Source organism: Lepus europaeus, chromosome 14, assembly GCF_033115175.1.
Source record: "Lepus europaeus isolate LE1 chromosome 14, mLepTim1.pri, whole genome shotgun sequence".
In the NCBI taxonomy this organism is placed as follows: domain Eukaryota; kingdom Metazoa; phylum Chordata; class Mammalia; order Lagomorpha; family Leporidae; genus Lepus; species Lepus europaeus.
In genome coordinates, this window is record NC_084840.1 from 70,115,454 (window position 1) to 70,130,344 (window position 14,891).

The 14,891-nt window shown below is 40.5% G+C and overlaps 1 protein-coding gene across 15 annotated transcripts in view; it reads right to left on the reverse strand.

The window, feature by feature from the left end:
- Positions 1 to 14,891, reverse strand: part of CELF2 (CUGBP Elav-like family member 2) — a 599,463-nt gene that overhangs the window by 70,666 nt on the left and 513,906 nt on the right. For all 15 annotated transcript variants that reach the window (XM_062210930.1, XM_062210931.1, XM_062210933.1 and 12 more), the window contains 3 exons: positions 13,022 to 13,156; positions 4,735 to 4,814; positions 501 to 659 (listed from right to left, as the gene is read on the reverse strand). In XM_062210930.1, the coding sequence (XP_062066914.1) occupies positions 501 to 659; positions 4,735 to 4,814; positions 13,022 to 13,156 (374 nt within the window). The remainder of the gene's footprint in view (positions 1 to 500; positions 660 to 4,734; positions 4,815 to 13,021; positions 13,157 to 14,891) is intronic.

Sequence of the window (14,891 nt, forward strand, 5' to 3'; positions counted from 1 at the left end):
CAGCCTGAAAGGTTTTTCTTTTTTTTTGGTTTCAAATACATAAAGTAAGACGCCTATGGTATTGTCAATGTAGTTCCTCTGGGAAGACCCAAGATCATGAAACGCCAAATTCAAAGAGATTTCAACTGAGGCCCTACTAACTGGCCACGGTGCAGGTTCTCAACCACAGGTGTCTCAGTATTTTTAAACAATCAGCAAGCATGTTGCAACTAGCACAGGACAGTATGATGCCTTTGAAACATTGCTTAGAAATTTAGCCTGTGGGACTTTGGCCCAGCCTACATCAGACAAGAATTAAATTAGCTATGTTCTTATGTGAATCCATTTAACTTGGAAAAATATTCTACTTAAATGCTGATTTCAGTTATTTTCTGAGACTCAACATGTACTGGAAATGAACTCCTTAGCATACTCAGGGGAAAAGCAGGCTTCAAGAGTGCAGTAGGCAAAGCCTCTGCCTTCTGGATGCCACACGTGGACTGACTGCCTCCAGCACTTACCGCCAGGTACTGTGGAGTGAGTCCGCCCAGACCTGTCAGGTTCCCCCAGGTGGCAGTGTTGAGCTGTTGCATTTGTTGTGCAAGCTGCTGTTGGAGGCGCCTTTGCTCCTTGTCCTTCTGAGTATCAGCAAACTTCACCACGATAGGTGAAGAGCAGCCCTGTGGTCAGACACATTGGAAAGTGAAGAGGAAGTTACAGCTTGGTTGAATCCTCTCATAGTACTTAGTCAGCACTGGACCCATCTTTCTCAAACTACCTTGGAGTGCATGGAAAGGGCTGGAATAGCTTAAAAATGGGTTGATATTCCTTCTTCTCAGAATAGTACCACGGATAGAAAATTCCAGACATTATCATTGGCATCTCTGGGGGATCCGGTGTGGCTGAAGGCATTTGCTTTCTTGTTTTGATTATTAAACTATCCACCTGTCTTCCTTCAAGGGCCAGTGCCTCCTTAGCGACAACAGACTTTATCAATTCTCTTGAATGAGGCTTCCTGGTTTGCTTGTCTTCAAGAAAGACTTGATGGGGTCAGAGGACAGAGAGAGGGGAACATTGTAATAGGAATGGAAATAACATCTCTACATTTATTTACTCTCTCATTTTTAGTTACGTATTTTTCAACACTGGAACCGTGGGTACCATATCAACCCAGCAATAACAGGGAGAAGCGGTTTTCATTTTAGGAAATGTGTGTGAAAGATGATTTTCAGAAAACATAGGCACTGACCAAAGTAACTGTTCATATATTTTCAGAAAGGCCTCTCTTCCTTGTCATACCTACTTTATCTAAAATCCCCAGAGACACTGTAAACCAAAAAAACAGAAACAAAAACAAAAGCAGCAAAACAGAAGCACCATCTAGTTCAAAGGAGATATATTTTAAGTGTTAGAAGGAGGTGTCCACGTGGCTTCTCTCCCTAAATTTCCCTAGCTCCCGGAACCTCAGCATTCAGGCAGCCTCTTGCAGATTCAATTTCCTTTAAAAGGCAAGGAGTAGGGGTAGTAACAAAGAAATAGCCAGGGTCAGAGAGTAGGTTGAATTCCTTTTTGAAGCAGATAAAATCATCAGGGAAAATAACAGCCTAACACCTCAAGCACAAAGCTCTCCTTTGCAAAGCACCCCTGAAAACACTTGCTACTGTGAGTACTCAGCAGAAACCCCCATCCCTCTCTCCAGTCTTTTCTCCTTAGCATTGCTTGCCTTCACATTTCATCACAATTAAAGCGGTTCAGTTTTGCTGAGGTAAAAAGAAGTAATTCGACCCGAGTGATTAAATAAAAACTTTTATTGAGACTCAGCATGATAATAGACCTTGCTCTCTCTCTCTTCTCAGAAATGTTATATCCCTATTTAAATGAGCTTTTCCCTTCTATTCCCTTTGGGTCATTTTTCTTTCTTCTAGAAAACAAACTTGCATTTTTTCCCCCCTCATCACCTTGTGTAGTTACTGGGGAGGTAGCCCTGACTACACGAGGCAATGCTATCTTTTTTTTTTTTTTTAAGTGAGAAAAATGAGAAGACTGTTTTCAGTGAACTGCCAGCCTATCTGTCTTCAGCTCTGGTAGGCAGAATCACCGTACTAAATGTTACAAATGTAACAAATGTACAAAACTATATGGTGGACAGGACTGGATCCAAAGTCAAAATGTTACATGTCAGTAAACTGCATAAAAATAACATTCCCATTAAAAAAAATCTTTAACGCATTTTTTCTCTTCTCTATATTTCAACGTTTCATCACTGTAAAGACAGCAAAATATTCTCCAGATAGAAATTCTATAGAGAAGAGGTTTTGCATGGAAAGGGTTGTTGTTGCATACAATGTCTTCCATCACAAATTATAGCATCTCCTCCTAACAGTATATGTATTATTATTTTATTCCTTAAGTACTACAAAGTGATATGAAAGCCAAAAATTAAGCCAAAGGTCATGGCTTTAAAAAATGACTTGTTTAAACTGTGGAAGGGAAAAAAGGGGGTAAGGATACAGTGGAGGAAAGTAGAGACATGGAAGGCACAATATCAAATGAACTGTTTTTAAGATCTTGCTCTTTTAAGATACATATGATTTTGAACTACACAAAACACCTTGGTTAATGTATGTCAGAGTCCTGAAAGTAATGTAGTTAGATAAGAAAGACTGCTTCACTGGTACAATTACAATTTGATTGCGTAATCCCTGATCTTCTATTTAAATGTCAGTTTCTTTAAGCTGAGCAAGAAACTCAGGTGTCTGGAGATGGTCCCTTTTCCAGTGTGGGTGTCCAGTTTCAGAAACAAGTATACCAAATTTGATATCTTAATGACAGAGATAATAATAAAGGGTCAAGGATTTCTGAAAAATAAATATGCCCCAACTGCTGTAGCAAGTTATTTCCATCACAGGAACCTCCTGTTTCTCTGCTGTGGGGTCACCCTCGACTCTGCTCACCCTGGAGCCCTGCTACTACAGTGAGATGTGAGAACTCAGATCCCGTGGGCATCTCTGTGGCATTACATGGGGGCTCTGAGCAAAGGAGCGGGATGGCACTGTTTCTCACAGCATTGAAGGAATTTCAGTTAAAAAAAATGATTTAAGGGGAAACTGGCTTGGGTCCAAATTGCTAAATTACAGGAAATGAAAATAATTAAGAATGAGACATACATGGAAAATAAATACAGGTTAAGACTTCTCAATTTTTGTTTCCCTAATAGCACTTTCATTTTCATCTTCAAACTACAGCTGGAAATCAGACTGATCCACAATAAGTTAAAAGAAAGGGAACCAAAACACTATCACATACAAAACTATATGGTGGACAGGACTGGATCCCTAGATATTTCAAATCCAGCTAATTATTTCTTAGCATGGCTGATTTTCACCTGAGCTTGCTTTCAGGTGGGGGCTAGGAGTGTCTTAAAAATGCATTGCACTGAAAGGAAAACACATTGATTATATAAGATATGTTAAATATCAAAGTCAAAATGAACATTCAAAAAAGACAAAGGCTTTGCAATGCTGGTATCACAATTCAGAAAAGTACAATAAACACTTAGTGACAACGCCATGCACACTCCTTCCCCCCTTTCCACCCACCTTTTGATTCATTACAAAAAAAGTTGCCCACAAAACAACGCATAACGATCACTTAACTCCCAGCGTGCTTTGGGAGGTGCAGCATTGCAAAAAACAAACAAAAACAAACAAAAAATAAAACCCCCAAAAAGTGGGAGTAAAAAAGAAGCCCAAACAATTCATAAAGAAGTTTTCAGCACATCAAATAAAAGTGAAAATATCTTTTTCCCCAAAAATATGAAAACATAGTTTAACACCACAAGGCCACCTCCAGAAAAGATCACCCATACACAAAGATACAGTACACACAATACAGCAGAACATGCACTCCCAAATGATTGCATCAGACAATACAGAGTAATTTAAGTATATCACTCTCGGAATGCTTTTGTGCAAAGTTCTGAAAGGCCATGACCCAAATCACAGACTCAAAGTACAGAGTGTCTACATTTGTGGGTATACACCCACATCGGTGTATTTATCTTCCCCTAAGCCACTATCTCTCCTTAGGAGATAACATTTGAGCCTTTGTGTTTCTTTGTCATTGCTCACTTTAAAATTTTGCAAGGGAAAATGCATAAATTAACATTCTCACTGTTAAGCAGGAGAAATATTAACTTTCTCCAACATTCTTGAGGTGCAAAAAACACAATTCTGGTTGACTAGATTAACTTGACACCAAATTTAAAAAAAAAAAAAAAACAGAACAAAGAGATCTTTGCGACTTAGCACAGGGAAAGCAGCAATTTGGGTGGGAGCTGTTATTGTTAATCCATACCAATCCTGGGGTGGGGAATGTATTTGATCCTGTAGGTCCAGAATCACACTTTGCTTAAAGTGATCAACACTTTACATCGCAAGACCTGTGCTGCTGAAATAAAAGGCTCAAAAAATAACTGTACAACAAATGGAAGGTTTTACTAATGCATTTCAAGTCATTAGGGGAAAAATGGAGAGACAGAGAGAGAGAGACAGAGAGGGAGGGAAGGAGAGAGGGAGCGAGGGGGCCAAGAGTGGGGTGGGGGGAGCGAGAGAGAGAGAAGGTGAATGAATGAAGTGAGATGGTGAAAGTTTAAATCTGTGATTGTCATGTGAACAATCCACACAGGAGAGAATTGCTTTACCATTCCCCATCATTTGCACAAAGAAAACAAAGAAAGGGCAGATGATACAGTACCTCCATGGTCTGAGACTGATGCATGGCTTTGATTGCATTCTGTGCCATTGCCCTTGTAGAAAATGTGACAAACGCACAGCCTGTGGGAAACAAGGGGACAGGGAGCAGGAAAGACAAAAAACAACAAGACAAAAGGGTTGGACGCTTGTTAAACCAACACAGTCTACGAGAACTGCCACAAGACGACACTGTTCTCAGTAGTACATAAAAGTAAACAACTTCTCTCTCTGGTTTCGTCTTTTTTTTTTTTTTTCCACAGTGCTGACTTGCTAATCTGACCACAGCAGAAAGATTTATCTATTAGTTTATTTTTTTAAATGAAAAAACTAGGGAATGAAGTTGGGTACTTTTTTTAGCCACAGGGTTTGAAATTAGCAAGATCTAGTTTGCATTTTCTAAAATAAAAAGTTGCCGTTTCTCATTTTCTCCTTGGCTGATGACGTTTACTGAGGGCATCCACACATCAGGGCTTTGTATTTCAAATTTTATCGCTGATTTCAAAGAAGCTAATAAGAAAATGCTCACACAAAGGGCAAATTAGCAAATAAATTTCAAGAGTTCAGAATGTCAGCAAATAAATATATCTAATCTCTTCCAGGTAGTTAAAAATACATATGTACAAATAGAAACTGATGCTATTTAAATGCAAGCAAATATACAAAACCCAATAGAAACGATTTAGTAATTATTAATCATTAACAAAAACAAACGTTCCATTCTTCTAAGAATATTCAGCAGTGCAGTTAAAGCAAAAAATTAAAAATTTACATAGAATTTATTTGTATAAAAATTCTGTACAGCTTACGAAAGCAGTGACTTCTGAAATGTATCAGAGATTTAACCTAAAGTCTAATAAACACAAGACAATGTACATTTCTCTGAACACCTACTTTGAGACCCATCGAAGTTCCCCTATCTAGTTTTTCTTATGGTATACAATAACTAGAATCTATAGTGCTGGATTCTGCCTCCTGTACCAGCACTGGCCACCATGCAGGTCACTGCTCCAACTACATGGCTCATTGCCCTTTTCACTAATAAAAACACTGCCTTCTGAAATTTACATTTTATTCATCATGCACCCTTGGGCTTCTTGGAGAAAAAGACTGTGAAATTAATGCAGATTCAGGCTGATTTTATAATAATACCACTGCACACTAAAAGCTTAGCTAAAGCAATACAGACTTCCTTCACTTATGATCTCTAATGACTTTAAAAGTGCATTGATTTTCAGCTTCTTTAGCCTTGCACAGTTTGAACTTAGGTATCAGAGAATAATTTAGTGTTCCACTCAATTTCCTCAAAACATTATTATTATTACTACTTAAAAGATTTCCAAATGAAGCAGATCTAAACACTGAGAGGCTGAAGCCTATTGTCATTTCAGAGTGAATGCATGAAAGCAGAATTCTGGCATCAACAATATGAGATTGTTGCCCCGTGGCCGGTAAGCAAAATAGAGCATTCTACATTCAAACAACCAGCAGATTGTTTAGTTTATGTACATCAATTCAGGAGTCATAAAACATATTTTCTTCTTTCATTTTGTATGTGTACCTGGTGAGATTATCAAGTCAATACTGTTGTTGCATCTTCTAATCAAACAGCAATAAGAGAAAGCAACACCTGCCCAATACCCCCAAAGCACAATGACATCCAGTCATAAAAATAAGTCAATGCATTTTTTTTGCATCATGCTGTAATTTTTTAATACACAAAAACTCTCAGTATATGGGAATTCGCCTCTGGGTTAAGCTGGCCTAAGACTCCTGAATGAAGTCTAGCTTGCTATGAATACTGAGCTGTTTCATACAGTTCTGGACAGTATAGCAGCTGAGAGAACCTACTATTTAAACATGATGCCTGTACCTAGACTGACTGTAGCTTTTGTCATCAATAAAAACAATTGAGTGGCCTTCTCGAAGGCATCTAGACGATGTGTGTAATAGAGTGTGAGACAGATGACAGTGACTCTGCTGGCTTCCCTGTTGATGCTGAGCTCTAAAACTAGAGTCCCAAATTTACCATCTGTTGCAAGAAACATTGCTTCAAAGACATTGTGATCATCACCAACATTAACAGGCGAAGTAACACCAAGAGATTTTTGGCTTCCCACTTTTCATCTTCAGACTACAAATGGAGGCCAAAGTAAATCATCTAGTGGAGACTGATCTGAAATCATGAGAAGCCTGGACTGATTCCGCTTTTTATAGTCAAGAAGATCGTTAATTCAATCATTTGCTGTTAGTCTCTAGGCTCATGTGCCAAACCAAGTTTCCAAAGGAGGTTAAAATGCATAAAGAACATGGAAAATGTCGAGAAGAATCTAGTAAGGTACAGTTTATGCATTTACCACAATTTCACACAAGCAGGACTTCTGCAAGCAACTTAGAGAAAGACAGCGGTTAATCGGTCTCAGAAGAAGAGAGTGAGCAATAGAATAGTACCATTATAACCTCAGACCATTGCCCGTTCCTGTATGAAACTTGCAATTAAAAACTTGACTGATGTTTCCAATTGTAAAATCCTTACCCTATCCAAAAAATGATCTGACAAATATGATGGCTTCTTTAACCTTTTTATTCTACTGGCAGCGGTACAGTAACTGAGAAGCTGTCTCCTCAGGGGTTCCTGTCAAGTTCTGAACTGTGTGCTGTGTTCAATGACTTAAAAGGATTACTGTGTCATTTATAAAGTGGGACTGTATGTTGAAACTTTTCAGTCTCTATGCCACTCTGGATGAAGTTAAGCGACTTCAGGACCAAATGCTTCTTGGAATGGTAGCCTGCTAATCTTTGTAATTTGTCTCAAACAGGTAGTCATACTAGTCCTGTGGGTAGATTTTAAGTTTCCTTCAACACCACTGCAAACCCACTTTGGGATTGGCTCTCCAATCCTTGGCTTTTTACTAACATGGGGCCGCATAAATTGTGAGCACTGAGACCAGCTGCTGGCTTGATTTTATAGCCAACTAGAAGGCTTTCCACTGGACAGGTATCTCTTGGGTCACAACTGTTCCCATCCTCTACTACAAATGCAGTTCTGGGAGCAGCAGGGTTTTGACAACAGGTTAGCCCTCCACTGTTTTGGATTAATGAATGTGTAGTCTCAGCAGACCTGGCTACAGACCAAAATATGGAGGAACTAGACTGGGGAGACACGGGTATCAGAATAATGAAGTTTGTTTTCTTTCTTTTTTTGGTGGGGAGAGGATTCAGGTATGGTCACATGTAAATGACTGTTTTAAAACCTCCAAATACATAATCACAAATAAAAACAATCAGGAAAAAAAAAAAAAGAGAGACTTCTGTAAATGTGGCCAACCTGTAATTTACCTTGCAATTACTTATTGTCTCCTCTTTGAGAATGCCACAGATTGCTAACAGAAACGAAAGGAGCTGAGTGCTTCCTATTTCCATGAGGTTACCTTCCTGCTGCTAAAACAGATAAATGATTGACTGGGGAAAGGCTTCGCAAAGTAATTTCCTCCTACAGACAGGATCTAAGGAAAGCACGTAGCCCTGTCACAGAGATGATTTTGGGACACATCGGTTACACTTGTCATTTCAATTGAAGGGGTATCTTAACTCATGTGTTCTACCTTTTCTCTGAGCTGCAAGAGAATTTTTAGAGAACCAGATGAATTCTTGCTTCACACACACACACATACACATGTACAGAAGTACAAGTACTTTTAAAAGCTTGAACAATGCCATGGCCTCTTGCTTTTCTGCCACTTCTCTGAGAGAGGAGCAGCAGCCTGCTGTATTTCAACTGAACAAAACATAATTTAAAACAACTTGGGCAACGTGGAGGAGAGTTCAAGCTATGGAAAACTTGTTTATAAATTCCTAATCAGTCGAAGAAAGATAACACAGCCAGCTTCCCTTGCTGTATCCTCTTAGCTGTGGCAGGACTCCTTAAACACATGCTACCAGTGCAGTGGTAGGGCATGAAAATCAATACTCTAATGCGTCATCCCCAGTGTTGGCTGAGTAGATTTAAAACTGGCATGGGGACATCATTCATTTATGATGCCTGAGGCTATGTTCAGACCAGGACCTACTAAACAGCTGGTGAATCTCATCACTGAGGTGAGATTGGAAGATTATGTTTAGAAAAAGATGGCAAAATGCAGTCAGTAATCCGGGGGAGAGGGAAGAGGTGGCATGAAAGTTTCCAAGTATCTGAATGTTAAGGTACTTTTCAGGCAGGACTAAACTGTGATAAAAATTTACATTCTCTCTGTATGTTTTAGTATCAAAAGTCCTATCCTAATATATCCTGCCCTGATCAGCTAGAGCAAAAACAAATGAAGATTTAATGGCTAAATCCAGTCTGGGCTCTCCAACATCCCTGAAAATACTGCCAATTCATTTGTCAAGGGTTTTGGCAGGGAAACGTTGAAACACCATAAACACAGCTGGAATATTCTTAAACAAGCAGAAAGTTACCTTAAATGGCAGTGAAGATCTGACTACAGTTTGTGGGAAAGAAAATGAAATACACTCCTTTATTGTCTCTGAATTAGAAACTCAATTGCCATGGTGCAGAAAACTTCGCAGGCTGCACTGAAATAGCCCATTCGGAATGTGGGATTATGGTTAAGAATATTTTAGGACATCAACATGCCAAGGTGACACTGTCAAATTGAGACATTTGATTTGGAAACTTCAAGCTTGGCTGTTGAGGGCAAACAACTCATTTGAATTGCTAGGGGTGGGCTAGTGGTATCCTGCTCATTTTTTTTTTTTTTTTTCCCAGTGAAGGCTCCTACAACAGGCTTGAGAGGTTAAGATGCCACTGTAGAACCATCTGGGTAAACTGAAGTTGCTTCAAAGCATCTCCAACTACATTTTCCAAGCAGCAAAAATTATCAGAAGGGGACGCTGTCCCCCAGGGAGAAAAGCACACTTAGAGATGGGCATCTTGCTTCAAATGGGAAGAGTCCCCATGTTTGTTGAGTAGCTTCATGTGCTTGGCAGGTTCTAGGTGCTTTCCATGTAGATTCATGACAGTTTCCCCAGAGTGGCTGTTCTGGAGCAGTGGCTGGTGCCGGTGAGTAATGAGGGGAATTTTAAAATGTTCTTTATTGCCAGAGGTAGGTTGTGATTTTTTTTTTTTTTTTAAAGAGTGATTCTAAATGCAAGTGTATCAGGGCTTGATGAGTAAGCTGTTGGTCTGAGCAGCCCACTGCTGTGATGCAGGAGGGTGCCGAGTCCCCAAGCCTGGCGAAAGCACAGTGCAGTGCCTCTGAGGGAAGAACATAACGACTGATCTGGCATTAGAAACGTTGGGGTGGTACAGGGCGCCTGCTGGACCAACTGCTTCCTTTGTCTCCATTTCTGAAGTTAAACTGGGCAAAAGCAGACCAAGAAAAAAAGTGAACCACTCAAGGGCACTTCTCCCTCATCATAATCAAATGGTTTGATTTGAAAACTCTCCTAGTGAATGGTTTATATCCTGGATTTGTATTAGAAGGTACATCTTTTCAGGGCAGCCAAGCTTTCATTTCACTGAGTCGTTATTTATTTATTTATTTTTTAAACAGCTGAGCCAGCGACAGACAGGGAGAACAGAAATGCTGAGCGTCCTTTATGTGCAGTGCCACTAATGGGAGACACTTATTAATATTTGATTGAAAACCACAGTTCTTTAATGAAAGCAAAAGAGTAGCATGAAAGAGAATTGTTCTTTCAACAAACACACTGATTCAGGAGCAGGCCCCTGTAGCCAATGGTCCCTGGGCACTGCTAATTGAAAAACACACACTGTCTGTCTTTATATTTCAGAACAAATGGTTACAAATGAGTTATTTTCTTTCTTTCTTTTTTTTTTTTCTGCAATAGGGAATTCTCATCAGTTCACCAGAAACTATTTTCTGTTAAAAATAAAAAGGAAGGGAAAAGAGGGAGGAGTATTCTCTTCTTTACATTGAGCCATCATTTGCATAAAATATTGATGAGAGGGCTCCCATAACTTGTTCCAGAAACAGGCTGCTTCTGGTGTCAAGTGCTGGTTAATCAACCAAATGGCAGATCAAATTAGCTAAAGTTCTCTTGTTAAGCACTGTGTGTCTTGCTCTTTCCCAGGAAAGTTTTGGCTGCTATAAAATCTTATCTGCAGAAATAACTAACGCGTGCTCAAGGAGCTCCAAATGCTTCAGGCAGCAATGCTATTCATTGCTGTCCCCACTGGACACGTGGAGAAAGTGAGAAGGAGAGTCATTTCCTCAACTGGCCGGCCAAGCAGAGGGGAGCCCACAGCCAGCACTCAAGCTCCACGTTCAAGGCCTCTCTACCAACCCAACTACATAGTAGGCTTGGACTGAAAGCCGTCATATCAGCAATTAGCGGTTCCCTAAGAGACAAGCAGCGCGGCTATTTTTACTGCTGTCATTTACAACTGAGGAAACCGAGGATCAGACACAGAACAATTGACTAGGGCCCTATTTCATGTCACTGGAAGTTCTAGCACTTGAACTTGGCAACTCTGACCTCTAAAACACTATAAATTTCAATATGACTAATTTAAGGGTCTTCTTGTTTTGGTCCTTTCTTCTTGCTCTATACCTTGGAGAATCAAAACGAAATAACAATGAGAGAAAAAAATGATTGTAAATATTAAATAAGCAGCAGAAAAGGGATTACAAAAATGTTCTCATGCCTTTCCTAAACATTTTATTCTTTATTTGGCCATGATGCTTTTTCCCACGGTATTCTCTCTCCTACTCTGTCTGCAAAAGTGGGCGAGTGTGTAAATATAATGGATGTGGCAGAATCAGATGACCAGGTGTTAGTCAAAGCTCTTATGGCTTGAATGTGCTGAGTAGTATGTGTGCTACTGTCCTTCTGTTTGTGAGGTTGCACAGGAACCAGAGTCTGTTCATCTGTTAGAACAAGGGCCTGCTCTGGTTGGCCCTGGTGACAGTGATAAGCCAAGCACCAGGTGTGCTGTGTAGAGACTGCACTCTGCATCACATCTTGTCCAGGTTTTAAAGAATCACATCTTTTAGGTGCACAAGAATTTCAGAGTTGTTAGCGAATGCATAAACAGATCTACACACTGATCTTGCCCTTCCCCGCTTTAAACCACATTCAGAGAAAAACACAGGAAGCAAACGTTTTAAGGTGTTGCATCACCTTCTGATCTTCCTCCAGAGTACCTCTGTTTTGGGGCTCTGGAGGTGGATGTAGGTGGAACTTTTGTTCTCTGGGTGTTCAATTCTAGCAGCTGACATGTCTAAAAATCAAAAACAAATGTTCTTCCTCACATGGTGCTGGTAGCTAGTGAGGTGGGTGGAAATTAGTGTGCCCTGATACTTACCGCCTAGGTTTTCCTTCAGCACGTGGCTTCGGGGACCAGGAAAGGTCCAGAACCAGAAATGGAGAATGAAACTAAGTTGCTAATTAGCCCCATGGACACTGCACTGGTAACCACATTAATAACAATGAAAACCTTGCCATGTTGCAAAAATCAGGATTTCTTACAAAGACTGAAAAGACCCGTTCTACATAAATACTTCCACTTTGGAATGACAGACAAGTGTGAGCACCCAGTGTCCGCCTTTATGAACAGTTTAAGGAAGGGGGTGTGTGGTCTTGTCAAAGCGGGAGGCGAACGTGGAAAAAGACCAGTGATTTCAGCTATTCTGTATGGTTGCTTCACCAAGGCTCGGGGTCCCAGCAAAGCAGAGCCTACAGTCTTCTTCGGGGCACAGTCATCTTCTGTCACTTAAAGGATTCTCTGGGCTTAGACTCCAGGAGTTTTACTTTTTTGAAATAAATCTGTAACATTCCGACACGGGCCCAGTTACCCTTAATCTGTACCTGCTCTGCACTACATGTGAGCATCAGCATTTTTTTCTTGCTTTGTGTCACTGTCAAGAGGACCAAGCGGTAACATTTCTTTCAGGTACAGGCAGAAAGCCAGAGGACCAAAAAGAAAGCAACAAATATCCTTTCTCATCTTTCACATCTCCTCCGTGGCCCCCTAAATCTGCTTTGGTTGAAGGCTGAGAAAGGATGTGTACCAATAGGGCAGCCTGTCAGGCTCCCCATCAGACAGTGATAACCTGAGCTAATATGCTGGCAGCAAGACCTTCTCAACCGGAGAAATAAAAGGTGCTCATCTCAACCACGGTGAAAAGTTCAGGTTGGATAACTTTATCACATGGGACATATTACAGGGTGACCTCGTGCTGTAAGCAGTGCCTACATCCACCTTGACTAAGACACAGAGTTCCAATTAGCACTTAAGGAAAGCGATTTCATAGAGGCACACTCACCTCGACTCAGCCCATCAGGTCCCCGGAGAATCCGGCATTCTTCTATCTGGCCAAATGGAGAAAACATCACCCTGATATCATTCTCATTACACTTCTTCGAAACCATTCCTATGAACAATTTTCTGTCTTCCACGGCTAGGAGATAAAAAGAATGAATGAGCAAAGGCCATTTCATCTTTCTTCTTGTAATCAATGCTTCATTACCACATCCAACCCGGCCCCGGCCATGCGAAACTGAGGCGTCCTATGGCTAACTCTTCTTCCTCCCCGAAGCCCCATCCTGCCTCTCCCTCCCTGAAGGTCTCATCTCTTTGTGAGCTTGTTCTTACTATTAAGACATCCTAATAGGATACAGGACACTGTTTGTTGGAGTCCTTTTCTTCCACCCAGGAACTAACAGTAATGAGTTTACTCAAATTTTATAGAACATGTGTAAATGCACAACACTACCATTTGACGGAGATATCTTTGCACACAGATTTTAACTTGGTTTTTTGTAGCTGCTCTTAAAACTTGAGAAATAAGGAAAGAAAGGAAAAACAATAGGAGGATACTTTAGATAGTTCATGGAAAGTAGAATTAAAAGGTAATTTTATTTTAGTGCAACAAACTGAAATTCATGCCTATTTTTTCATAACATGCATTTTCCATGAACTTCTTTGAATTTCACTTGTCTACACGGATTTGAAAATTTTTCGCACCACAATAAACATCCTTAATTCCGTTTTCTACAAACTTTTTGAAGTACTTTTGTGTAGTAAATGAAACTTTTCACAAAGCACTCAAGGGAAAAGAACACTTTTCTCCCTCTATTTCAAATAGCCATGTCCCCGCTAATTCAGCTAACAGTAACTAGGGATCAGAGAGAGTCTCATATCTTGAGAGCCAGTAAAGCAGTTCACTCCCACAGCACTGGCTATACAGCTCCAGTGAGCCTGCACACCTGGTTCTAACCAGCCAGGCTTCCTTTACCTAAAGAGGAAGCTCAACCTAGCAAAGAGCGCGGGGCTGCTGCTACTGCAGCTTTACCTCAGATGGTCTCTACCCTTGGGGTGAAACCCTTGACAAACAAAGAACACAGAGGGAACAGTACTGTTCCAGCAATTCAGATTCCTGATGCACAGGAATGCACTTCTGGGATCAGGATGATGTACAAATTATAACCTTGGACTGATAGGAGGAGAGATAAGGCAAATTTTATTTCAGATGATCTCACAGACTTTCTTCAAAACCTCCATATTTGTGCTCAGAATATGTGACCTACATTTAGCCTGAAATACTACATTATCACTAATTTCAGAACAGTTTTTGGAGCCTCTTTTTTAGGATGCCAGAGATACCCATGAAGAGAAGTTCCACTTATTTTCCATGATTTCCTTCAATTTCTTAGAATTAAATAAAAGGTGTGTGTGTGTGTGTGGGGGGGGCGGATAGCATAAGAGACTACAGAGTCCCAAGTCATTTGTGTGTTAAACCTTTGTTTTGAATCTGTGTTCCACTGTGGGGCCAGTTGCTTCTGGAACCTAAGTTAAAATACATGGTTTCTGCCTCTGGGAGCTAGAGCAGGCCTATTCGTGAGGTGGTGAGGTAACGCTGGGCAGGGGGCATCACCCAAGCAATGCTGTCCCACAGATCTCTCTGCAGTACCTGGAAAGTCCACATCTGGGCTGCCCAGCACAGCTGCCTGATAAAGCCAGGGGTAGCTACTGAGCATTTCAAAGGGGCTGGTGTGGTCAAGGAACTGATTTTTTTTAAATGTAATTTCATTTTAGTTAATTTAAGTTTACAAAGCCAGATGTGATTACAGTCTTGGGTAGTACAGCTTCGAAGAGCCTAAATAAGACAGCTAAAGGCCCCTTTCATAGAATTC